Below are 25614 nucleotides of genomic sequence, written 5' to 3' on the forward strand. Positions count from 1 at the left end.
TAGCATTCAGGCAAGAGCACACTGTTATCTTCGGAGATACCCCTTAAATACCTTTTCATTGCATCAGCCTGTTGCATATTCATAGACTCTTATGCATAGTCATATTTTTCCATAAACTAGTTTCCCATAAACTATTCCAGGAACTATTTTGCATGGCTCCTCCTTGGGTCTGCCTTTTTAGAGCATGTGTGTGTCTTGGCTGTGGTTTTGGTCCGTTCTCTTTACCACTTCTAGTTTGGGCCTTGATCCGTACTTTCTTCACACAGCAGATGCTGATATTTGGCATATCGATAGCGGGGTCCTCATGGCATCTTCATTGGATGTTATCCCGACCGAACAGACAGTTCACTCAGAACTGTAGCAGCTACCACTACTACTATGTCTAAGTTTTTGTTAATAGCAGAAATAAAAGCAAAGTTATTTTAACATTATACATATAGCATTCATCTTAATATTTATGAGAAGCCAACAATATATGTTATAAACGCCAATCACTTGGTTTTTAAAATTTTAAAAGTTTAATAATAATAAAATAGTTTTAAAAATAGTAATACAATTAGAGTAATGAAAATTTAGAGTTAGGACAATTACAAGACAATAAAAAGCAAAGAATTACGGACGTCCGGATGCTCTCGGGCACTTAAGCCCAATAAGCATGCCCTGTGAACAAAGGAATAACCTTTAAAAGCAGTAGCCTGTTGCATATTCAGACATCTCATACATGATGCATAAATTCCTTGCAAATTAAGAACATTTCTGGTTTTTGTCAACTTCTTCCCCTTAATCCTGGTGGTTCCATAAAGACGGAGAGAAGGTGGAAGAATGTTTGTCTTTTCCGATAAGGAGGCAGTAATTCTTTATGGGCCCCCATCATTGTCATCTCTGTGTGAAGAGTTTCTTCATTATCTCATCTCTTGCTTGAGCTAGTAAAAAAAAAAAAACCCACATACATAGGCTCTATTTTAACTACAAAACTACATTTACCATACTATTAAAATGTTAATACAGCACTTCTAATCAATATAACATAATACATATAGTATTCAATTTAATATTTGCAAAAAGCCAATCATAAAATATGCATTTTTCACAATATACTATGTATTTACAACATATCCAAATGAAACTACCCTTGGTGCAACTTGAGGCCATTTCTTGTCCTGTCCCGTGTTCGCTGGGAGCAGAGCCCAACCTGTCTGCATTCACAGTGTTTAACTTTTTTTTCTCTCTCAGTTTTGGCAAAGCCATAAAAGCTAACTGATCCCAAAGTCCTGCACACCCTTATTCTCATAACAGCTCTCATCTTCCCAGGCGTGGGGGCAGGCAAGGTCACTGACCCAGCAGAAAAACAGTAATAATGTAAAAGAGGTTTGCTGCCAGCTGTTAGCTGAAGCAGGTTCCTGCAGTTTGAGCCGCAGGGCCAGCCCCAGGACGGCGGTGGCAGCGTGTGGGGGCTGGGATCTGCTGCCAGGGGCTGCCAGCAGCTGGCAGGACTGAGCCTTTAAGGCAAGCCTGAATGACGAGAGACATTTTAACATCTCATTTGGGGACACTAGCAGAGATGAGAACAGCTCGAAGCACGTGTCTGCTTCATTTTCAGAGCGAGTGGCCCCGCTGTGGCCTCTGCCCGCTGCCAGCAGCCCGGCTGGCACAGCATAGCCACCATCACCCGCAGGGATCCAGCTGGTGCTTCCAGGGCTGAAGGCGACCTGTAGGGACGGCAGCGCTGCCTCCTGCGAGGCTTCTCCTCCATCCTCTGGCGCAGGTGTGACCAGCCACGCCTGGGCTGTGCTCCGGGACGGGACAGACGGGTCTGTGCCCTAAGGCGAGGAGGCCCCTGGCGGCCCTGGAGCGCGGCTGCCCCGAAAGGGTTACGAGGAGGGCTCCGCCCTTCCTGTACGTCGGTGTCCTCCTGGGCGACCTTCCCGGCAGCCCTTGCTGGCTCTGTCCCAACCAAACAAAGGCGACAGGAGCTTTTCGAACAGCCGCTTCCCTGAAAGTTGGCTGCGGTAGAGCTGGGCTGCGCTGGCACCTGGCTGGTGCCGGCCACCGGAGAACGCGGCAGCGAGTTGGTGCCGTCGCCTGAGAGGACCCCGGCAGCCGTCGGGAGTCCCTGTACGTGGGTGCTCTGCCCATTTGCTTCTGTGCATTGAGCTGGTTTGGGTGCTGAGAGTGGCGTGGGAAGGATGAGAGGAACTCCCGGCAGTGGTGCGAGCACAGGGAGGGTGCAGCAGGACTGGGCTCCGGGGCCCGCGGCTGTGCGGAGGCTGGTGCGGTGCTGAGGTTCGGTGTCGCAGCTGGGAGTGGCATGCCCGATCTGAAGTGCTGTCCTCCAGCCTCTTCTTGAACTCAGAAGCCTGCCCAGCAATTTTCCAGCGAAGTGCAGATTCCTTTAGACACTGCCCATGTGTTGGTGGACGAGCAAGAGATGAAATAACAGAGCTATGTGAGTGCTGCTTTTGGCTCTTACTTCAGTGCTTTTCTTTCCCTTCCCTCCTGCACTCCCAGGCTTCTGCTGAGGACGGGCTATTTACAGCCACCTCCGCAGGTGAACTGCTCTGCTCCGGTGCCGTGGGGTTGGGGCTGATTGTCTCTGAACGCTGCCTGAGGCTGAGGGCGCTTATCCCGTGTGTTGCACCGACTTGAAACTGGCGCTTCATTTGTCCTTCCTATTAATTGGCTTTGGGTTGTGGTGGCGACTAGAGAGCTCTCCTTGAGGCCCCGGAAATCCAGGTGATCAGTGGGTCATTCTGCTCACAGCAACACTGGCATTCCTTTATCGTGGCGAGGTGTGCGCACCCTGTACCGGGCATTGCTTAGCATTTGTGGGGATTGCACTGCAGCACTGGCTCAGCCCACAGCCCCTGGATGCTGCTGTTTTTCCTGTGCTGGGAGATCTTTGGTGTGCCTCCCTGTTCCGTCTGTCACTCCCGCACTTCTATGAGACTAGGGGTAGATGTATGTGTGGCTCCAAAGGGCACAGTGTGTTGCTTCCTTAGAGGAATTGCAGGGTGCAACGTTTGTCTTCTGAGGACTTGGAAACTTTTCATCCAAATGTGTAGAAACAGCCTTAGTTGTCATTGCAGGGAGTTGAGAGAGTTTCCAATGGCTGCCTTGTTGAGTAGCTGCATAGATTTGGAACAACAAAAATACGAGATTTTGGGATTTCTCTCTAATCTGCAGAAGGGAGTGAATTTAGCAATTTAGTTGAAATACTTATTAAGCCATCTGCAATAGTTTCTGAACTCTCTTGAGGTCTAAGGCTATTCTTGCAGTGCACACTGGTAGCTAGGCCATGAACAGGTTTAGGACTTCGTGACTGTCTGCCCCTGGATGTGTCAGTGCATACATTTGCATGTTTCAGGGCTTTTAGCTTAAAAACTGTGCCTTGATGCTCATTTTCCTGCAACACTCTTCTGTCCCGATGCTATAGGAATATACCTGCTCAATGCTAAACTTAGTCAAACATCCTGGTTTCACTGCAAGGAATAAATACTGTGTTACACTTTGCAGTGATTTATTTGTTTCCACTTCAGGCATGTGCAAGGCTAGAAATTCAAGGTGTGCTTGTGGCATAGCCAGTGCAGCTCTTTCTGCTGGAAGGGCTGTGTCTGTGGAGAGCAGTGACTCAAAGTACATAATGCTTTATGGAGGGGCACAGGTACAGGCAGGACAGTGAGATACTTGGCATTTATTATTCTTGTCTGAATACTAAAATTCACCTTGATGAATTTGTTCAGTGTGAGGGCAAAGAAAGATTTTGGAGCTAGAATGTGAAAACTAGCCTGCTCCTCTCCCAAAGGCCTCCAGGTGCTCTGTGAAAGCATCTTGTTCCTTTAAGCTGTGGTTCCACATTTCTTAATATCATGTTTGGATGCTCCAAATAATTTCTTAATACATACCTGACCTTTACCAGACACAGCATCACAACCATGCTGAGTTTGTCAGACCAGGTAAAAATGTTGAGGGTCACCTCTGGGTTTTGGGCTGTGAGAGAGTTGATCCAGTGTTTTGTTCAAGGCTATCAAAGTGTGATTTTATACAGTGTCTCTGTTCTGTGGTGTGTGGCCTGGGACCCTTTCACCAATAAGGGGGGATTTTCCAGTATTGCTGATACTGTTCCCTTTCTCCCCTCAAAGGTGAGGTAGCATTACTAACAACACTAACACAGTGTTGTTATGCTGTGCTCCTAAACATCCCAACACACTCCTCTTTTATCTTCCCACCATATCTCTATACCCTATTCCCCAATGGCTCCAGGCTGTAGTAGCATTATCTGAGGCAAGAGCAAACTATGTGTACCATTGTACTCACAGGTTTTTTTTGCAACCCCCAAAATTGTTAAAGAAACCTTGTGGAGATCCAACTTTTTTTTCAGTGTTCACATTTGCAAATCTTAAGGTAGAACCATAAATTTTTGTGTTTTCCGTGTAAGGATCTGATTTTTAAAGTATGGCCAGGCAGGGGTAGCTCCTCAACTGCTCTGAAAGTACAGCCTAAACGAATGAAGCAGTTGTCAGAGCAGGTGATAGAGCAAACCGAGCCGTGGGCTCTAAACAGCTCACTTCAAATCCTGGGCCAGACCCAACCCTTTTTCTCTGCCATTCTGATGTCAGAAGTACAACTTGATTAAAGTCTTCTTCTGAGGTTATCCCTTCAGAGGGGAGCCAACATGGCTCATGTAGCAGCTGCACTGTCTAAATTCATCTGACCCATCACCTTTTGATAAAACCTATAACAGAGCTGCTCCTTCACCAATTTTACAGAGAAAGGGTAAGGTACACTACACTCAGTGCTGTTAGATAATGTTACTGTTCATTAAGGCCTGGCAAATCCCACAGAACAGTGGCACTGAGTAAAATTACAGCCTAGGAGAAATGACGATTTTTCCCTGGCACAGATCTTTCTGCTTTAGCAACATTTCAGCATTGGACACCTAATACTGTTCTTTTTTTTCCGGGCTAAGTTCCACTGAACCACCTTTGCCAGCTCATTGCCTTTCTTGAGGCTCTCCTATGCAGGGCCAGGAGTTGGACTCAATGATCCTTGTGGGTCACTTCCAACTCGGGGTATCCTATGATTCTGTGAGCCCTTTCTGATTACCTATCTCCACAGAGACTTCCCAGTCTGTCCCTATTGCAGTGAAACTATTCTCTGCATGAATAGCGAAGAACTATCCATGTCCCTTCTGAGCTGTGCCAGGCAGGCTCTGGAACAGGACCCAGAGGGCAGGAAGCCCAGTGGAGGAGTGTCCTGTCCATGGACACGACTGTGCTCAGAGCACCGTTCTCTGCAGGGATTTGGGCATCCATAGCAGACTCACTCCTTCCACAATTCCTTGCTCTACTTGATACACTTCTTGCTGTGTGAATCTGATCTGAATCCCATGTAAACCAGCACTGTCTTCCCTGTGCTTCTGGGAGATGTTTTTAATAATTTTGTCACCTCCAAGCTGATGCAGAGTGAAAAAGGACTTTTCTTGCCAGGTTTTGCAGCAGCTATTCAGAACACTACAGGAAAGCAACAAAACTAAACAAGATGGATTAGTATCCCTCTCCAGCTGCTTGCAGCTGCTCCAGCTTCCCAGGAGGTGCTGGAGGTCTGAGAAGGAGGTCTGGAAATCAGACACAAAGGAAAGTGTGGGCAAAAGAATCTTGTCGAGCTGTTCCTAATCACAAGGCCAAGATCTGACCGATTTATTTGGCTTGTGTCTCCTTACAAGGTCCATGATGCTCAATCCCCTTTTGGCAACACTGAATCTATTGTTAATGAGGCAAACTGTTTCCCATGCCTTGGTAAACTGGCCTTGCACTGTACAAAGATATGTTCTGGTTTGAAAAGCAAAACCAGTGAGAGACTTCAAGTCAGAAATACAATTTATTAGGAAAAGAAAAAAAAACCAACAAAATACATGCAATAATACAAAAGGAAAGAAAACAACAATTGACAGAGTCAGAATACAACCTGACTGACACTCTGGTGGTGGTGGGAGTCCAGACTGGAATGGCTTCAGTCTTCTCAAAGTGGCAGATGTGGTTCTGTCAGATCTTGTAGAAGGGTGTAATCTTCCTCTGACGGTGCAGTGGAGAAACCCCAGCTCTTCCCAGTGGGAAGCTGCCCAGATTATATTCAGTCAGGAAATGCTTGTCTCCTCCCTCTGGGCGGAGCATCCCACAATGGGATGATGTAATTTCAACAGTCATGCTGTGACATTGAATGGGCCATTAACAACAGATATCTTCCCGGGGGAAAGATAAGAAGATAAGAGATAAGGAGGAGGTAGAAAAGATAAGAAGAAACTGCTCACAGATGGGAAATAAATAACATCTTGCGTTTCACCCTGGGACAAAAGAGCACTGAAAGGAAAGAGACATAGCCACATCCAATTTTGTTCTTCATGATCTGACATGGACCTCTTTAGGGCAGGAGTTTTTTGCACTCTGTGCAGCACAGCAAGCCCTTAACCTCAACATGCTTTGGGATGTTAACAACATAAAGTGTCTGTTTTCAATTATTGAGACTAGACAATAAGCTGTATCTTCTTGCTCTGCATCTTCATGCTCCCTGTGGGTCACAGCTTTTGCTGCTTTCCTTCCTCCCCTTCAATCACATATGTTCTCGGCATCAGCAGTTTGTCTCTCTGGTGAAACCTGTTGTTCCACCTCTGTACCTGCTGCCCCATGACTTTGCTGCTCCTGAAATAGTGGATGGGAGCTTGTTGCTCTGATTAAGACCATCTGTACATTAATGCCTCCATGTCTCCAAGGCTATTCCATCTCTGGGCCAGGCTGGCCACAGGTGTGCTGTGTTGCAGCTGAAACAGCCATTGAGAAAACACAGCTCCAGAGTAGCAATCCTGTTGAAGGATTAACTCTTCCTTGCTTCACCCCAGCATGAATTCTAAAAGCAGCTTTGCTTGTACCTCCCAAGGATAAAAACTGCCTGTGTCCAAGAGCAGCTGTGAGACAAAAGGGAGAAGTTAATCTTCCCAGACATGAGCCAGCTCCATGGTCACACAACTAATGTTTCACTCTTGGGGAATTTGGCATTCAAAGCGAGGTAATCAAGGTTTCAGAAGAACTGTGGGAGAGACAGGTGGCAGTGGCTGGGGTGGATGTGAGTGCAGGCAGGTGAGGGAGCTCTACCCCAAGGACTTGCAGGATGGACACTGTGGAGGTTCTCTCTCTCAGGTTCACCTCCTGGAGTGGGGGCTTTCACAAGCACAGGAACAAAGTTGGGCAGAGGAAGAACCTGCTTGGCTTAAGGCTAGTGGTTACATCACTTGAGTTGTAGGAAGCCTGAATTCATGCTCTTCCTCTTTTTTAGACCTTAAATCCACTCTGCCCTGAAAGGAAGTCTGGCGCATGCTGTCTTCTTTCTTCTCCTCTCTTGAGGCTGTTTCATTTTGTATGTAATATTATCTGGGCCAGAGCATATGGGAACTAAGGAAACAATCCTGGTAATGGGAAGGCTGCTCCAGGCTCTAGGCTGTGTTTCTGTGGCTATAGCTGCATACAGAGTTATGGAATAGAGCATTATCAGCAGTAATACTGGGGTAAAGGACGTTTCTCAGCTACAACTAAGTACATAAAGACTTCAGGCATTGCAAGCATTCAGCAGCAGCTGAAGAAAGGGTGGCTAATCTGAAATTTGGACAGACACCTAAATTGGCAGGCTGGAGTAAAATTCCTGTTGCAGGTGTGGTGGTGTAACAAGGCAAATGTGTATGTCCGGCTGACTGTGTAAGGTCTCAGAAGCCAACCCACTTAAGGGAAAAACTTGTAGCCTATGGTGCTGCATGAGAGCCCTCTCTGATTGGAACTAAGTAAACTGAGTGATCCAGTCACCACATCCTCCCCCTGGGATCCCCATCCCACTGCAAAACACAAGGGGTGTGGGGGAAAGACACTTCCATACCATGAAAAGCCATTGCAGCTTGCAAGGGAATAATCTGTGGCTGCAGAATCTGGGTTTGCCAAAGGACTTGCAGGTGTGGCTGGAACACATCTGTGTGACACAGTGTGACAGCCGGGGAGGTGAAGGCAAGCAGAATTTCAGAACAGGGGACTTTTATTGCCACACACAAAGACAGCACCTGATCTTTGTATGGAAATGCCAGCCAAGCCAACGTTGTGGTGCTGCTCTATTTTAGAAATAGCAAAGGTTGAGTCAGTGGAGATGAGACTGTTTCAGGATTTTCTGGAGGAGATGAACCCTCTCTGTGTTCCTGATATCCACAGAAAGGGAAAGCGTTAGAGGCAGAGGGTGAGCTCACACAATTGCTGTGAATTTTCTTACACAGATGTGCTCCCTTTTCCTACCCTCCTGCAAAACCACCACTGGAATTAACTTTTCCCAAGTGGTGTAAGAAACCATTAGAGGAGCCATGTCGCTCTCAGCCTGGTCCTGGAAAGCGAAGGGAACCTCATCAGTCACAGGTCTAGGAAAAATCCTTGAATCTTTCCCTCTCATTGAATTGATTTTTGTTTTTCCTTGTGTAAAAATTATTGGAGAGTAACAAACACCTTGAAGGCCAGGTGAGTGTAAAGATCTCACTCTTTTGTGAATGTGTAAGTTGATAAGGTGTGTGCACAACACAGGCTGCAACTCCCTGGGGAAAATACCCTCTGGAGAGGGAGAAAGAGGAGAAGGTGATGGACTCTGTGGAAATGGGGAGCACATTTAGTACAGGAAAACTCTGAGTTTGCAGCAAGACCTGGATAAATAAAGTTTTAAGTAGAGATGGGGCCAGGCCAGGCTGTTGCAACGGCTGACTGTGGGACTTCTGAGTTGGCTGTCCAATAGTTGAAGGGAGCTTACAAGGAACATTAAGAGATACTTTTTACAAAGGCATCTAGAGAAAGGACAAAGGGGAATGGCTTCAAACTGTCAGAGAGCAGGTTTAGATGAGATATTAGGAAGTAAGTCTTCCCTGTGAGGGTGGTGTGGCCCTGGCACAGGTTGTTCAGAGAAGCTGTGGCTGCCCCTGGAAGTGTTCAAAGCCAGGTTGGACGGGGCTTGGATGAACCTGGGATAGTGAAGGTGTCCCTGCCCATGGCAGGGTAGTGGAACAAGATGAGCTCTATGGTCCCTTCCCACCCAAAGCATTCTGGATTCCTCAAATCAGGAGAGATAATGAGGTGCTGCAGTGAGTCCAGAGAATGGCAGTGAAGCTGGGGAAGGGTCTAGAGGGTAAATCTTATGAGGAATGCCTGAGGGAGCTGGGGTTGTTTAGCCTGGAGAAAAGGAGGCTCAGGGGTAACCTTATCACTCTCTACAACTACCTGAAAGGCTTCTTCTCCCAGTGAGCTAGTGACGGGACAAAGGCATGGCTTCAGGCTGAGCTAGGGGAGGAGTCTGGTTGGACATCAGGAAAAAATTCTTCACAGTAAGGGTTGTCAGGCATTGGAATGGGCTGCCCGGCATTGGAATGGGCTGCCCAGGGACATGATGGAGCCACCATCCCTGGAGGTGTTTAAGAAAAGACTGGATGTGGCACTTAGTGCCATGGTCTAATTGACAAGGTGTTGATCAGTCAAAGGTTGCACTCGGAGGTCTTTTCCAACCTAGCTGATTTCTGTGATTCTGTGATCTTGGAGGAAGTTGCTGGAATACTGTATTTTATGGAATAGACCCATATTGCTTTCACTGGTAACCCTTTTCCCCTACCTGACAGGGGTGGAGTAGCTGTTGTGCACTTTGTCCGCCCTCAAGGTGTAAGTGAGCAGGGTTGGAGCTGGTTTTTGACTTGCACTTAGTGTCTGCACTTGCCTCCTGCATCTCCTGCTCACCTGCTGGATTCTGACCCCCAGCCTGCTTCACAGTGTCTTCTCTGAAATGGCTTTTCAGGTGTTGGTCTACCTCTGATCAATAAATAGATATTTTTTTAAAAGCCCTGCTGCAAGAGGCAAGTGCTGTTCTTGAAGGATAAGGAGCTTGAGTGAAGCCTTGAGCATTGATGGTATCTCCTTGGAGCTGCTGTCCATAGCCATGCCCTACTGCCCTGAAGCCATCCTGGCCAAACTCCTCATCCTGCTGCTCCTCCAACAAATGGAGGGTTCTGAGGGAGCACTGTGAATTGGGAATAATGAGCTTATGTGGGGTTAGTGGGGCAGGGATGGTCTGTGCCTCCCGTGAACTTTTCCCAAGCCCAGGAAAGCAGGGCAGGGAGGTAGGATCTCAGTCGAGGGCTGGGGAAGGGCTGAAGGGGATGAGCATGTGATGAAGGAGGGATCTGGGACATGGGGATGATATACAGAGAGCAACACCTTCAGTGGAGAGGAAGCTGGAGGAGATGCAGTGTGGAGTTGTGCTCCTCCAAGGTGGTCTCCTCATCTTCCCTGCGGAGGCTGGGTAAGGGCTGTAGCTGTGGCTGTTGGCTTTCCTGGCATTTCTGTAAATGATGAGTTTCTGTCACCAGCTGCTCAGATACTCCAGTGTTCTCTGGCTGTGTCTGGAAACACTGGAGACAGAGTATATTGCCAGGGCTTAAGCTCCTCATACCTGCAGCTTTGAGGTGGTGGTCTCCTTGGAGCATCTTTGATGCAGGGAAGGTTGAGAATTTCTGACCTTTTGCTCTTGCTCTGCAATTGTACTGTCCGCATCCAAGGATGTCTGTTTTCCACTGTCTGCTGCCGCAGCTCTTATCTACAAGGTCCCTAATGCACACAAGCAGGGCATGGGGTGGCCTCTAGACACAAACAGAGCTGGATCAAAGTAGACCCTACATCTCTGGAGCTAATGTGTCTTTCTTTTGCCATGAAACAAGTAAGATGCAGAGGGGCAAAACTCCTCTGTCAAATTATGTGACTCCATTTCTCCCCGAGGCTGATGTCCAATAGTCTCTGTGGCTTCTTGGCCAACATAACACATTATTGTCTTTTTTAAGATCCACATGTACCTTGGGAAGTGTGGTTTGGAAAAGGTTCTTATATCACATCTGTGGTAGTCTTTAATCAGAAGTGTTTTGCTGCCTTCTGGGAATTCTTGGAAGATATTGATTTTAGTGAACTGAAACCTAAATGTATGTCCTTTAGGGAGCAGCTGCAGTGCTGAGGGTCCAAGAAATGCCTGCAGATTAAGGATTTTGGTAGAAAGTGGAAAATACTCTCCACCATAGTAGTGTAGACACATACATGTGCATGTATAGACATATACAGGTATATCCCCCTGTGGTATAGGCATGTACCTGGTGTGAGAGGGGAAGCACAGGAAGTGCATTATATTTATAGTTGTGCCTTCTTTACGAGTGTATCAGTGGTTGCATTTGCTTCTCCCAAAGGTACAGGACGGTGTTGTCTCCAGACCCAAGGACGGGCTCTGCAGCACCAGCAGTTCGCACATGGAGTTTCTACAGTTCTGCTTGCCGTGACCTTCTGGGCCACCAGGGAAACACAACGGGGTCCTGCCAGCCTTGTGCAATGAACCATCCCTTGCCAGGACTCTCTTCAGGCTTCCTGAGACATTGAGTTGCTGCTTGAGATCCTGACTGCTTCTGATTCCTCACTGTGCTGCTGGCAGGGTGGGATTGATGTCCAGTTTAGGACACTGGGCAGAGCCAAGCCCATCACCATCCTCTGTACCCTTGTCAGACTGGGGGACCAAACTGGACCCCTCTCTCTAAAGGGGCTCCACGTGAGCAAGGGACAGGCTTGGGGCTGTCCATATTCACCCTGGTGGGAAGAGCCACCTCCTTCACCCTTTCCACCTGGAAACTGTGTCACTGCTGGGGATGGCACCACATGGACACAGAGCAAGGGCCAGCAGCCTGGCAGCAAGGCACTAGCTGAGCCTGAGCACCATCACGGGGCATAAAGCTGCCTGGGGGGTGCCAGCATCCCCACCACGGACGCGCTCCAGGGATGTAGGGTCCGGGCACAGGAGGAGTCCTGGCAGCAATGGGCCGGCTGGATGACCATGCCAAGAGGAGGATCGTGGAGCTGCGCAGGGCTGGGCTGAGCTTCCGCAAGATCAAGAAGGTGCTGGAGCTGGATGACATCCGTGTGACACCGCAGGCCGTGTACCTCTTCCTCAAGAGGAAGAGTGTGGAGCCGGCGTCAGCGGCAGCTTGCTGGGATGGGGACCAGCCCTGGCCCCTGCCACAGGGCCATGAGGCTGAGCCCCCCAGGCTGCTGGGCACCCAGCACCCTGCACTGCCCACTGGGGATCCTGTGGGCAGCCGGGCGCCCTGCTGTGCTGGCAGCCAGGACACCAAGGAAGGCATCCAGATTGTCACTGTGGCCTCACTCTGCAAGGACAGTGGGCAGCTTGGGGACACTTTGGCTATGGGGCTGGCCTCTGGGAATGGTAAGGCCTAGCCCCACTGGGGTTTAGCATGGCCACTTCCTGGCACTGTTGGGCTCATGAAAGGGCCCCATTCCCCACTGGAGAACCCCCAAGGGCCTCCTTTTGAGGTGTTTCTGTTGTTGCAGGTGATGATAGCTCCACAGGCACAGCCCTGGCTCCAGGGACTGCTCTGGGGGGCCTTGCCCCCCTGCCCCAGCCACTGCCCAGCCGAGGGCAGCTGGTCACACCCTCCACCCAGAACTCAGCCCTGATGGTGAAAAAGAAGACAGTGGACAGGGCTATCCTGCTGCAGAAAAAGGTAGGATGGCAGGATGGGAGAGTCCATGTGCTCCAGCCAGGAGCTACTGCCATCTGGCTAGCCCTGCACAGAACCCTGCTGCATCTACACCATGTGGTGGGGCAGGCTTCTGGGGGTGAAAGGCTCCCAGAGTGCCCCTAACCTCTGCTAGCTGCACTCCCCAGCAATGCTAACCCTGGCACTTGGCAAATATATCTGGGAAGCCTCTCTGGGTGGGGGTGAGGCCATGCGCCCACCCACCTCCAGCCAGCACTCGCTGCTGGCCATGGAGATGCCAGTCACACCAGGCTTGGCCTTCAACCGGCAGCTCACAAACCTCTTTTTAAGGCTTGGTGTCAGTACCATATCAGGAGGTTCTTCCAGCCACCCAAGGCTATAAAGCAAAATCCAGGGTATGTTGTTCCTGTCAAACACAAGCCTGGCATCAGCATGGGCAGCCCCACTGTCATTCAGCGGCACTCACCCAGGATGGATCAGCATGTGCTAACAACATGGTGCACCAGGGGCTCCGATGGAGCAGCAGCTTAGGGGCTGGGTGGGCCTGAAGCGCAGCTCATGGTGAGGTCTAGAGGTCTGCAGCAAGGTAATGCCTTTCTCTGAGAGCTCTTCTTTCAGCCTTGTAGCTAAGTGCAGAATAAATCTCTTCTTAAATGCCATTGAACGGGCAGCTGATAATATTTCACATTCCCTTCTCTCTTGCCTCTCACTATTCCAGGTCAAAGATGCCAGCACTCAGACTGCCTTGCCAAACTCTATGGGTCCAGGAAATCACAGCCTTGCTTGGGGTGGACCAGTGCCTCACACTGCTCCCAGCTGCCCTGCCATCACCGAGAAGCTGGATGCTGTACAGATGGAGGTGCAGAAGCTGAGCCAGGCTCTGCATGTGGTGCTGGAGCGGCAGTGCTGCCTGGAACGCCAGCAGGAGCACCAGCAGCGGCTGCAGCAGGAGGTGCTGATGACACTGCAGCAGCTCAGCTCCACCATGAGCCATGGCGCTGTGCCAGCCACCCAGCCCTGTGGCCCCTTCGGCAGCATGGCCGAGCCCTCGCCCACCATGGCAAACTTCAGCCAGTTCAAGATGGAGCTGATCTGAGCTCCCGCAAGGCCTGTGTATGCCAGCAGTGCTGTGCTAATGAAACCGGGAGGAAGAACCATCTCTCAAAGGCTGCTCAAGGATTACAAGCAGCACCCAGCAGATAAGGTCCCTGGTGCCTCCTGTTCCCAGCCCTGCCGACTGGAAGGGGCTGTCTGGCACAAGAGGCTGGACAGTGGAAGGCTGAGGCCTTGCTCCTCTTGTGCTGCTGATCCTGGCTGGCACTGGAGCTGGCTGGGGCCCATGGACCTCAGCGGAAGGCAGTTGCCTGCAAGGAGAAGATGCAGCCAACATGGACCCAGCAGGGAGGTAGGAGTCCAAAGATACAGGAGGCTTCCTTCTCATGAGGGTCAATGCCATGATGATGAATCTTGCCTTCCCCTCCACATAACCTTGTTCAGTAAAAATCTGTCTACACCACGGTTCAGAACCAGTGTGTGATCAGTATCCGCGTATTCCTACCCCTCACCTGGCCAGTGAGCAGGCTGGATCTGTCTGGGTCACTATCACCATGCATGGAACTGCACAGGGTGCAGAAACTCATGAGGTGAGACCAGCACTCCACACACGATGTTGTTGGAGCTTGGTATCAGCTGCTGCACCGTTAAGGATAGATCAGACTTGTAGGAAACAATCTTTTACTGAGCAGATTCCACCCTCCTCACCCCACAAACCCAGCAGATCTGGAGTCTGGTACTGCTGCTGCCCACTGTCTGACAAGATATGGGCAGGACCTTACCAGTAAGAGTTGCACCTGGGCAGGAGCTGATTAACTGGGTGTTCAGCTCTCCTCTAACTGATTTTCCTGGGCAGGACACCCTCCTGGTTGTGATCCCAGTTGCAAGGGCTCTCCCTAGAGCAGGCTGCTGGTGGTGCAGAGCTGCTCTAGCAGAGCAGGTCATGATGCTGAGAACCCCCTTGCCTGGACCAGAAGGGCACGGGGGAGGCTGATGGGCCCTCACTGAGCAGTGGAGTCCAGAAGGACCAGAGAGTGGCCTTGTCTGCCAGGAGGAAAGGTCTGATGGGGGTGGCCTTGGCTCAGCACCCAGTAGTGAATCCTGAGAGGAGGCAGAGCACGTGTCCTTCCTCCACATCAGCCAAGCAGGCTTCTGTCTGCGCGGGCACCATGCTTGGCACAACCTGTGCCTTTGAGAATTCCCCAGCCTGTTTCTGAGGTCTCTTTGAGTCCAAGGACGAAATTAGGAAGGGTAAAAACCAATTGAGGTGTTTGTACACAGACACATATGGAGCTGTACACACATGCACAGATGTAGATGCATGTGGCAGGTCTGTGCAGCAGCCCCAGTGCTCGAGGGAGCTGGACACCCGCTCTGCTCCCCCAGGACACATTGCTGGCTCCAGGGCTGTGCCCAAGAGAACTAGAAGTCTGCTGCCATCTGCCTGCAGTCATTCATTTCGATGTTGGTGTAATTTTGGGGATGTCTGAAAAGTAACAGATGAAGAAAAACACATGATCAGTTGCTCTGCTCTTTTGCACAAGGCAGCTGATCTGCACCTCAGGTTTGAAAAGAGGCTGGATGACCAGCACTCAGCAGTCACAGTTTCCTAATGTCTCTGTTAACGTTTCGGAGAAAAAGAGGAGCAGAACAGCTGCTATTCCCTGGCACATGTACTTAAAACCATGCTGGTTTCTGAAAGAGCTTCTCTAAATCTGACTTAGGCTATTTCTTAAATTATTTTTAAAATATATATATACATACCAATATATATACTGGGTTTTCTATTCCCCGAATGTATTCTAAGAACTTTCCTCATTTCTAACTCTTGCCCTTGTCTAACTCTAACATCAGCCCTTTATCCAGTGCTAAAAAAACCCCAGCAAAAATTATTAAAAATAAATCACTTGGGCTGGTTAAATAACCCATCCACTGTAACATTTATTTCAGACAGACTACAACCCGAGTGTTCAGCTGCTGTTTGCCTCCTGACCACATTAGGGAACACCAAGTTATTATTTAATGTGGTGTCATGTTATAATGTGGAAGGCATTTCCCACCAAGGTAATCCTAAGGTGTTTGTCAATTCCATCCTGCACCAAGGAAGAGCTCTTCCCTGTGGCCACAGCATCATCTGTTGTGTACCAAATGCCTTCAGCTTTCTGGTCTCCCACCACATGTTGTCAGTGCCACTGATGGCCCTTACACTGCACCTGCTGATATTCCCAGCATCATCCAGGATTTACTGGTGTTATCTCAACCTCCTGCAAAACCTGCAGTCTGCTCTGTCAGAAACAAAGGGGCTTTGTGAAAAGGAAGGGACTTCGCTGCAAGAATGAGGAGCAGCATGTTGAAGGGTCTGAAGGCAGTGTAGGTGTTCAGCTGAGTGAAGGAGCAGGTCTCTGTGCAGCTGTTAGAGAGGAGGCCCTGGGGAAGGAGAGGCTGGGGGATGCACAGCAGATACAACGGTGGTTTCTCACCTTTTGATGAAATAAAAAGCCAGGCCAACAAACAGTAACAGCAGCAGGAGAGATCCCATAACAAACATGGAAATTTCCCAGACCTGGAAGGAAGCTGAGGGAACAAAGGCAGAGAAGAGGCATTACAGCCATGACCTTTCTCAGCATGGGGGGCCCTAGGAGGTCACACAGTCAGAGTCATAGAATGGGTTGGATTGGGCCAGGTTGGGTTGGGTTGAGTTGAAAGGAACCTTTAAAGGCCATCTAGTCCAATCCCCTGCCATGGACAGGAACATCTTCTGCTATCCTAGGTTGCTCCAAGCCCCACCCAGCCTGGCCTGGAACACTTTCAGGGATGGGGCAGCCACAGCTTTTCTTGGCAACAACAGGTTGGGCTGTCTCAGCCTCCCACTCTTTTTCCTCTGCTACAGCCCTTGTGACATCCCAGCTCTGGACAGTTCCAGCCTGGGTGCCAGTAGCTGCTCCCAGCAATTGGGCCTTGGGGCTTCCTGGCTGTGTGACCAACAGGTCCAAAAGCAATAGCCTCCTCCCTTAAGCCCAGTGGTTGCCCACATGTGCCCTGTCTTGTGGAGATGTCACCTGACCCTGGTCCCAGCCCCGCTCACTGTACTGGAAGCAGAGTCCCTCCTTACCACCACTGTATGACATGAATGGCATATTTTTGGGGGTGACACTCCCGGGACTGGTTTTCAGAACTCTCCTATCCATGAGGAAGAGATGGGGGCTGGCCAGGAATCCCTGGAGACAGGTTTTGATGGACTGATCCTGCTCTGACTGCTGAGCCCACACCTTCACCAGTGAGCCCACACATGCCACGTTAAGCTCTGCCAAGGAACAACAGCGCATTTTGGGTGGTCAGAAACCCTCTGGTGTCAGGGATCATACTGCTCCTATGACTTTGTGCCCTCCTGCTTCCATGCTCTTCACCTCTCTCTCCCCACTGCTCTGAAATCATGCTGCCATGCTGCCTCACAGGTAACTTGAGCACATGCTCAACCTTTCTTTTGGTGACAAAAGGGACTTGAGGTCATCATCCCACCCAACAGAATACTTTTTACTGCAATTTGTACCTCTACCCACTGGTCAGAATTGACTGAAATTGTTCAACTGGTCAAAAAGGCATTTGGGTTAGGGAGACAGAGCATGGCAGCAAAGTCGTCTCTTCCTTACAAAACCAGCCAAAACCCAGAAAACATTTTTCCTATCCTTCAAAAGCTGTAGTCCCTAAGGCTTCCAGAAGTGACTGTTTGGCCTGGGTACTTTGAATAAATGTAAGAGTTGGGAACCAGAGTCCTCTGGACTGCAAAGGGCTGTTTGCTTTGTGGGTTTAGGTTTGTCTGGCAGACACCGCAAGGATCAGCAGAGACTGCTGTTCCTCATGGTGCCCTCCAGCTTGGCTTCACGAGGAGCCCAGGTCAGGTTGTCTCCTGCTCCCCTCACTGAAATCCCAGTACCCACCACTGTTCCTCAAGGTCCCCTCACTCAAGTGCCAGCCTGCAGGGTGGGCTGGAGCAGGGACTGTCCTGATAAGGCAGCTGTGGATGAGCAATTACAAGGGAAGAGGGCACTTGAACTGGGCACAAGGAGCTGAGTACCAACCTTGCAGGTAGAGGTCAGAGACACTGCAGCAGTGCTCCTCCTCCAAGGAGTTCACCAACACCCTCTCCAAACTTTTCAGCATCCTCCTGTGGTGCAGGGTTCACATGGAACAGTCTAGGGGAAGAGGATATGTGGTTTTTCTGGGTGCAGTTCAGCACTGCTAGTAAGCTCCTGGCTGTGTCCCTTCCAAAACACTTGGCTTCATCCCACCCTCCTCTGCCTCCCACTCTCCTCTGCCCTCTCCTGCCGGGTGAGTCTTTACTTCTGGCCTTCTACCACTGTACACCAGCTTGGCTCCTTTGGCAGCCTTCCAGGGAAGTGGGGAAGGGGCATGTCCCACATCTCACCACAAGGGCCAGTACACAGCAGTCTCTCATGCTGGGACAGGACGGAGAGACCCACTCTTGCCCCTCTCAGGAGGATGGAAGAGGAATTTCCATTTTGCCAGATCTTGGCACGCTGATCCAAGTGTGGTCTTTGCAGAGGCTGGAGACCCCCCCTGTACATTTACATCCCCCTGAACATTCCTGACTCTGGCTCAGCACTGAGACACAGGAATTGGTTTCCACAGATGGGCTGAGATTGGAGGGTGTGCTGGCAGTTTCCCTGACTGTGCCCCCACCACCATGAGAGACCTGGAGGAGGGGGTTCCTGCCATTGTTGCAAATCTGACCCTGCAGAAAGAAATCCTGATCAGTGTTGCACTACGACACAAAATAACTCACGCACGCACACTAAGATTAAAAGAGTAAAAGGAAGTAACTTTTATTTCTGACTTTGCAATATATAGAATTCTAAAAGTGATAGTGGATTGGAAGATGAAATTGCTGCTTCTCTACTACACTGGTCAAACTAACAGTCTATCAATTCTCTCTTCCTACAAAGAAGAATGTAAAACAATTATTATTTACATGACAGTGTGTGAGAAACTTTAGTAGAAATATGTAAACATCAGAAGGTATGGAAAACTTTTAAAATAACTTTAAAACTTTTAAAAGAACAGGGCAACAGATCAGGGCTCAGCCTGGCCTGAGCAGAGACAATTCAAATTAAATACGTGGCCACCTTCATATCACAGAATCATCATAGAATGGTTTGGGTTGAAAGGGACCTTAAAGCTCATCTTGTCCCACCCACTGCCATGGGCAGGGACACCTTCCGCTATCCCAGGTTCCTCCAAGCCCCTCCAACCTGGTCTTGGACACTTCCAGGGATGGGACAGCCACAGCTTCTCTAGGCAGCCTGTTCCAAGTCCATACAAGCCCACGCTGGAGCTGTAGGTGCAGGTGCTCTCTTGGGCTGGCAGCCCCACATCCACACATTGGTGTGTGTACCAGTTCTCTCCCAGTGCATCCCCTTTCACAGCAGCAGGCTACCCAAAAGCCCCTCTCCCATGCCCTGGAAAGCTGAGGTCAGCCCCTGTCCCAGCCCTCCCACCCCAGCCTGGTGGGATGCCCTGCTCCACTCACTGGGTGTGGGGAAGCAGAGGTGGAGATCTGTGGTGAAGGCATGCTGGGGACAGCTGTTCCACAGTCCAGGAGAAGGCTCTGAGAGGGCAAACTGCAGTCCTGTGCTGGCATTGCCACAGCAGCTCAGGGACACGGGCCTGTCCCTACAAGAGTCAAAACTCACCGATATGTTACACACCTTTCTTCCCACCTCTAAATCCCACCCTGGGCCAAAGTTCCTGGTGCTGGATGATGGAGAGCTGGCGGGAGCTGGAGCTGGAACTGAAGCTGGAGCTGAAGCCAGCTTTCACAGAGCCATCATAGAGATGGGTCCAGCCTACCCTTCCAGCTGGAGAATATGTGAGCTTGGCCAGAGCAAACTTAATTGGTCTGACTGGCTTCTGCAGGAGTAAGATTGCTGCCTCATTACAGCCAGACTCCCACACCTAAGAGTTTGTCCTCCAGGATAGAGTTTTCCGAGCTACACAATACCTGCCCCTGCATTTCATTAACCTATTGCTCCCCCTTCACACCAGGAACTTACCTAGAGAAGTAACCTCACCTGTCACCCTTGCAGGGCACAGTGTAAGATGGCCCAAGGAAGCCCAAGTGTCCTCCAGCTGTACCAGGCTCACACATGTAAACCAAGGCATCCACCAAATTCTCTGGCATTGCCTTCCCATCAGCAGGAATCCCATTGGTGCTGTACACAGCTATTGTGCTGGAGCCTTCACTAGTAACAGAGATGTTCTTGGAGGTCAGGTTTGTCCTATCTGGAAATGCCAGGGAAATAGATGAGATTAATATCTAGACAGTGTTAGGCTGAACTTTGAGCCTGACAGGACAAGCTGGCAACAAGGAGGACTCCAAGAAGAGAAAAGAGAAATACAGTAATGGTCGTGACTGAGGCCAAGTAAAGCTGCAAGGAAGCTGCTTGCTGTGAATGTGTTTCCAAAAAGATCAAGGTTCCTCTGAGATGCAGTTGTCTTCATGCAGCCCAGACAGAAATTAAGGTGAACATGAGTAAGAATGCATATGTGTTAAGGTGAGCAAGATAAAGGAATCTGCTGACAAAGCACCAGCTGAGGATCAGGAGGAGGCAGCACCACTGCAGGGTTCAGTGAGCATCAGTGAACACGACATGAGGGAACAACCCACAACCCTGGTGGGCCCTGCTTCTCCTGAAATCCCCTTGTCTTGGTACCAGCAGGAGGAACTTTTGGTCCTCCCACTCTCCTGCATTAGCAGAGACACGGGGGAGGATTTATCACCTTCTCAACTGGAGTATTACAGAGCAGCCCAGGCAGAACAAATAGAGGAAAAACCAGGAATGAAGGACAGGAAAGGAAAGGCAAGGCAGAATTCTTCCCAAGGTTGTGCACTGTTCCAGCCTGGGCTGCCTGCCGTAGGTGTCCCGGATAGCACTGGGCTGATAGGCACAACCTGTCCAGGTCCCTCAGGCAAGCTCCCAGCTGCGGGCAATCTTAGCAAGCAGCTCAGCTCTTCAGTGAGATCAGCTCTTTGGTGAATTCAGCCCTTAAGTGATTTCAGCTCATTGCTCGCTAAGTGCCTCGGGCAGATGCATGGGAGAGAGACGAGAAGGTTGTTTGAAGTTCCACAGTGGTGTGTCTTTATTGGCAGCTCCTGTGAAGGGTTCCAGTGACAGCTCTTCTGCTGAACTGGGCAGAAATGGGGGTTTATATAGGGAACAGGGGTGTTGGGAATGGACCAATAGTAAAGGTCGAGGAGAATATGACCTATGGTCTTACGAGAGATAACGAGGGTCCGAAGGCGGAAGAGGGGCTACTTTTGTCCAGTCATCATGACTAGGCATTTCTTATCTTAGGCAAGTGACTGTCAGGGAGGCCTCAGAGGCCCTCTGACTGCTACAGTGCACCCTCCTCCATCTGTTTCCTCTAAGCTGCTCAAGCCTCTGCCCATGTGTTTGAAGACAGACCCCACACCAGGCCCATTTCGTTGGATTCACCATGCCCATGTTCTCCATCCAGCACAAACTCCAACAGCCCTGTGACTCCAACAGTGCCCTGCAAAGGGATGCTGGCATGTGCTTTCCCCTCCTTCCCTGAGAAGAAGACCAAGCTTAGCCCTCTGAGGCTGGTACTAGGCTTCACCTCCAGCTCCATGAAGCAGATGTGGGCATCGCCACTGGCCAGGCACAGCTCACTGATGTGGATGGCAGGAGGGCCTGGCATCGTGGAGCTGCTGCACGAGTTCTCCCCCAGCGGTGTCCCCATGGTCACCTGTGGGGAGACACAAAAGCTGTTGCCACCACTGACACTGTCATTTCATTCAGGTGGAGTGACAGCCGCTCACAGCATTACCTCTTGTTCACCTGAACACCTGAGGCTCCCTGGTGAGGCAAGAGGATATAATCAAAATCACAAAATGGTTTGGGTTGGAAGGGATCTTAAAGCCCATCCTGTCCCACATGGGCAAGGACACCTTCCACTATCCCAGGCTGCTCCAAGCCCCATCCAACCTGGCCTTGGACACTTCCAGGGATGGGGCAGCTACAGCTGCTCTGGGCAGTCTTGCCAGGGCCTTACCACTCTCACAAGGAAGAATTTTTTTCTAATACCCAACCTAAATCTGCCCTCCTTCATCTTAAAGCCATTCCCCCTTGTCCTGTCCCTCCATGCCCCCGTCCAAAGTCCCTCTCCAGCTTTCTTGGAGCCCCTTTAGACATTGGAAGGGACCCTAAGCTCCCACCAGAACCTTCTCTTCTCCAGGCTGAACAACCTCAACTCTCTGAGCTTCTCTTCATAGGAGAAGGGCTCCAGTCCTCAGAGGATCTCTGTGGAGATTTCATATTGACTTGTTCCAACAGCTCCACGTCTCTCTTGTGGGCAGTACAGGACGTGGTGATTCTGTCTCACACCAGTAGGTCCGGCTGCTTTTCCCATTGTAGAGGACCAGCCAGTATCCCTGGAGGTTGAAGCATGTCTGTCCAGTATAGAAGAGTTCAATGGATTCTGCATCGTCTCCTTCCCCAGGGTTGTCTGCGTTCACACCATTGATGAGTAGCTTTGCCAGCTGCACAGAAGTCCCTGGAGTCCCTTCTGGTATCTCTGATGGGACACCTGGAAAGCAAAAATGTCCCAAATATGGGCCTAAGCACCGAGCTCCAAGGAAACAACACAACGTTGCACAGCATTTTGCTGGGATGAGACAAAATTTAGCAGAAGACTGAGGATGTTGGCTCACACTTTTATCATCCATGTCCTTTATAGTCCTTAGAAGATGAGTCCAGGCAACACACTGGTTAACACCAGCTGTAACAAGAGGGCTTGCTGTTAGTTCAGACAATGAGCAATACGGGCTCTAGTAGCAGGATGCAATGGAATTGGAAGAGATTTTTGCCAGATTGCGGAAAGGGAGGGAAGGATATTTCCCTCTTCTAGGAGAGCCAGATCCACATGTCCACCCTCAAACACGCAGTATCTCCCATCCTGCAAAGATGATCATCAGTACCTGGAGGCAAGTCCAGCACATTCATATCCCTGAGGCAGGACCTTTCTGCTGGGATGTTCCTTCTATCAAAGTTCACAACTCTGAGTGTCTCCAGGAAGGTATTGAAGGCCAGCAGAACACTGCTCAGCTTCTCCCCTGACCTGGCAGTCAGCAGAGTGGTGAATACAAGCCCCAGGACCTGGCAGGCTGCTTTTGGCTCTGCAGAGGCAAGCAGAGAACTGCCTCAGTTTCCCTGAGTCACCAAAGACCCACTTTCTCCTGGGACAGGCCCAGGGCTCACCAGCTTATGTCTACCAGAACTGTCCTCATGGTCTGACTCAGGGCAGTTCATCCCATCAACACAGCACTGGGACTTCTGCCTGTGCCAAGAGGCACCCTGGGACCAAGCCTGTGTCCAGCTCTGGGATCACCAGCACAGGAAGGACATAGACCTGCTGGAGCAAGTCCAACAGAGGCCATGAAGATGACTTTGTGACTTAGAATGGAATGGTTTGGGTTGGAAGGGGCCTTAAAGACCATATTGTTCCAATCCTCCTGCCATGGGCAGGATCCATAGATCATATGGATCAGAAGGTCAAGTAGACAACAAATGCCCTGCAGAGATGTCAGTCCTGCTGCCACCTCTGTGGCTGCCAATGCCCAAGGCCAGAGCAGCTGGTGGTCTGTGTGCTGAGGGAGCTGGGGATGAAATGCTCTGCAGAATGTGGAGGAAGAGCACTATGCTCTGCCCAACCCTAGACATCTCTGCCATCAGTACCAAGACCAAATTAGATGGATCCAAGCCAGGAGAACACAATGTGAGAGGGAACACTGGGCTGAAGATCAAGGTGGGCATTATCCATGGGAGGTCCCTAGACTGCTCTGCTCCTGCCCAGCTCACCTCTGAAGCAGACAGAAGAGACTCCAACAGCGCTGGATGCATTGAGGGCCTGGACCAGAGTCAGCAGAATCTCCTCCTGCTTCAGGAGCCACTCCTGGCAATCTAGGAAACAAAGAGCCCAGTGTTACCTGGCCCTTGGTCATGGGATACAGCTCATCTGGGATGGGTGCAGGTCCACTCCTGCTTATCATCCAGAGGACCCCAAAAGCTTCTCTTCACCCAGTCAGATGGAGGTGGGAGGGAAGACTGGGGAAGCTCAGCTTGGCATGAGCTGCCATGAAATTTTTGCAGGCAACTGTCAGGTGGCCTGGTTTTGTTTCCTTTTGGGTGAGTTCACACAACCCATCAGGACTCTGGGTGGTCACCCTGGCTTTGTGCACATGCTCTGGCCCTCAGGAGGTCCTACAGAAGCAACCAATGCCCACCTGCAACATGGAGGCAGAAGGAGAGAGCCTGGATGAAATGTTTGTTGGGGCAGTCATTGAACATTCCAGGGGTGGGCCTGCTGAAGATGGAGGATGTGGAGTCCTGGGTCACAGAGCAGCAGTTGCACTGGCTCATGGACACATCTCCTGGCTGATGTCTGCAAGAGACAAACAGGTATATGACACAAAACATGACCTGCCAGTCACACACACCTCCACCAAGAGTGAAACTGTGATTGCAGCCTTCTCCTTTCACAGGTTTTGGAGAGGTCCACTGCACACCAAGGTAAGGAACAATGCGGGCATGTAAGCAACACCTGGGCAATACTCACAACATCACTTTGGTCCTGGAGAGCAGCACACAAGGACTCAGAAGGTGGCTGGGATTGAGTAGTTAGTACAAATGTGGCATCTGCTGCCCCATCTTTCTGCTGAGAAACACTTCTCATGTTCGCTCAGCCTGAATTTCCCCATTCATGGCCAGATCCACATCGTGGAGGAAGTTGGAGGGGGAAATCTGGGCAGAGTTCATCCTGCTGTTCTGGTTCTGTGAGCAGAGAGCTGATCCATGTGTGAGCAGGCGAACTGGGAAGCCAGTACTGATGTGGCCTTGTACAGTAACATTAACTTTTAATTCTAAAAGAGATCTGCAAACTCAACTAAACTTTCAGGTAGCAGTTAGTACACAACAGTATTTAAGAGTTTACATTTTACTCCAGCATTTACCAATCTGTGGTTTTTACAAACATAAACTACACAGATACACACACATATATAGGACAGGACATCAGTACACAGAATTAAGGTGGAGGTTTGGTGGAGTTTTGCAATTTCATGAGCTTCCTAATTTCTTTCCTTCTACTTACTGTTCCCTTCACAAGCTGTTTCTCCAGGAGGAATTGCTGAGGCCATTCAGAAAGAGGTTTCTGGTATTTCAGAAACAGGCTTTCTGGCTCTATAAATGGCTCCAGGGAACAAACATTAAAGAAGAAATCACATGAAAGGCAGAAGAGTAAGGAGAAGTGGTTACCCCTTGAGAAGTGCCTCCAGGATACTTGCATACCAAGGGACAGCCCTGTGTTGGAAACTATTTTTCACCCACCTAACTAAGCTGGTGGCCTTCTACTGTCCTGGAGAACAAGAATGGAAGAGCAACTGATGTCATCTACCTTGACTTCTGCAAGGCCTTGGACACATCCCACACAACACCCTTGTCTCTTAATTGAAGAGGTAGGGTTTGATGGATGGATTGTTCAATGGATAAGACTGAATGGCTGCATCCGAAGTGCTCCAGTCAACATATCTATGCCCAAATGGAGAGCAGTAGCAAGTGGTGCCCATCAGATGTCTATGCTGGGACTGATGTGGTTCAGTATCTTAATTTAATGACACAAGTGGTGGGACTGAGGGCAGCCTCAGCCGGTTTGTGCAGGACACCAAGCTGAGGTGTACTGGAGGGCACAGATGGCTTTTGGAGGATGAAGGAATGGGCCCATGGGAACCTTGTTAAGTTCAACAAGGCCAAGTACAAGGTTCTAGACCTGGGTCAGGGCAATAAAAAGTATCAGTACAGGCTAGGGGGATTGATGGCAGCCCTGTGGGGAAGGAACTCGGGACATTGGTGTAATAAAAACCA

The 25614-nt window shown here is 50.0% G+C and overlaps 1 protein-coding gene and 1 long non-coding RNA gene across 3 annotated transcripts; one reads left to right on the forward strand and one right to left on the reverse strand.

Annotated features, from left to right (window-relative positions):
- The first annotated feature begins 1458 nt into the window (after positions 1 to 1458).
- LOC137483404 (uncharacterized) lies at positions 1459 to 14127 on the forward strand. 2 transcript variants are annotated; one of them, XM_068206428.1, is made up of 4 exons: positions 1459 to 2115; positions 11282 to 12306; positions 12432 to 12604; positions 13320 to 14127. In XM_068206428.1, the coding sequence occupies exons 2-4, from the start codon at positions 11898 to 11900 to the stop codon at positions 13695 to 13697; spliced, it is 960 nt and encodes a 319-aa protein (XP_068062529.1). In that variant the 5' UTR covers positions 1459 to 2115; positions 11282 to 11897; the 3' UTR covers positions 13698 to 14127. The 2 variants fall into 2 exon arrangements, with proteins under 2 accessions (XP_068062529.1, XP_068062530.1); XM_068206429.1 differs by lacking the exon at positions 1459 to 2115 and adding an exon at positions 2147 to 2446.
- Positions 14128 to 21448: 7321 nt separating this feature from the next.
- On the reverse strand, positions 21449 to 25392 carry LOC137483406 (uncharacterized). Its single transcript, XR_011004459.1, has 4 exons — positions 25081 to 25392; positions 23554 to 23655; positions 22674 to 22871; positions 21449 to 22282 (listed from the first exon to the last, which is right to left on the reverse strand). It is a non-coding gene; the product is annotated as an uncharacterized lncRNA (long non-coding RNA).
- Between the last annotated feature and the right edge of the window lie 222 nt (positions 25393 to 25614).

Source organism: Anomalospiza imberbis, chromosome 16 (genome assembly GCF_031753505.1).
Source record: "Anomalospiza imberbis isolate Cuckoo-Finch-1a 21T00152 chromosome 16, ASM3175350v1, whole genome shotgun sequence".
Taxonomy (NCBI): Eukaryota; Metazoa; Chordata; class Aves; order Passeriformes; family Viduidae; genus Anomalospiza; species Anomalospiza imberbis.

Coding starts and splice junctions, on each gene's coding strand:
- LOC137483404 (XM_068206428.1), top strand. CDS start 11,898: ATGGGCCGGCTGGATGACCATGCCAAGAGGAGGATCGTGGAGCTGCGC. Junction 12,307..12,431: donor GGGGCTGGCCTCTGGGAATG/GTAAGGCCTAGC, acceptor CTGTTGTTGCAG/GTGATGATAGCTCCACAGGC. Junction 12,605..13,319: donor CTATCCTGCTGCAGAAAAAG/GTAGGATGGCAG, acceptor TCACTATTCCAG/GTCAAAGATGCCAGCACTCA.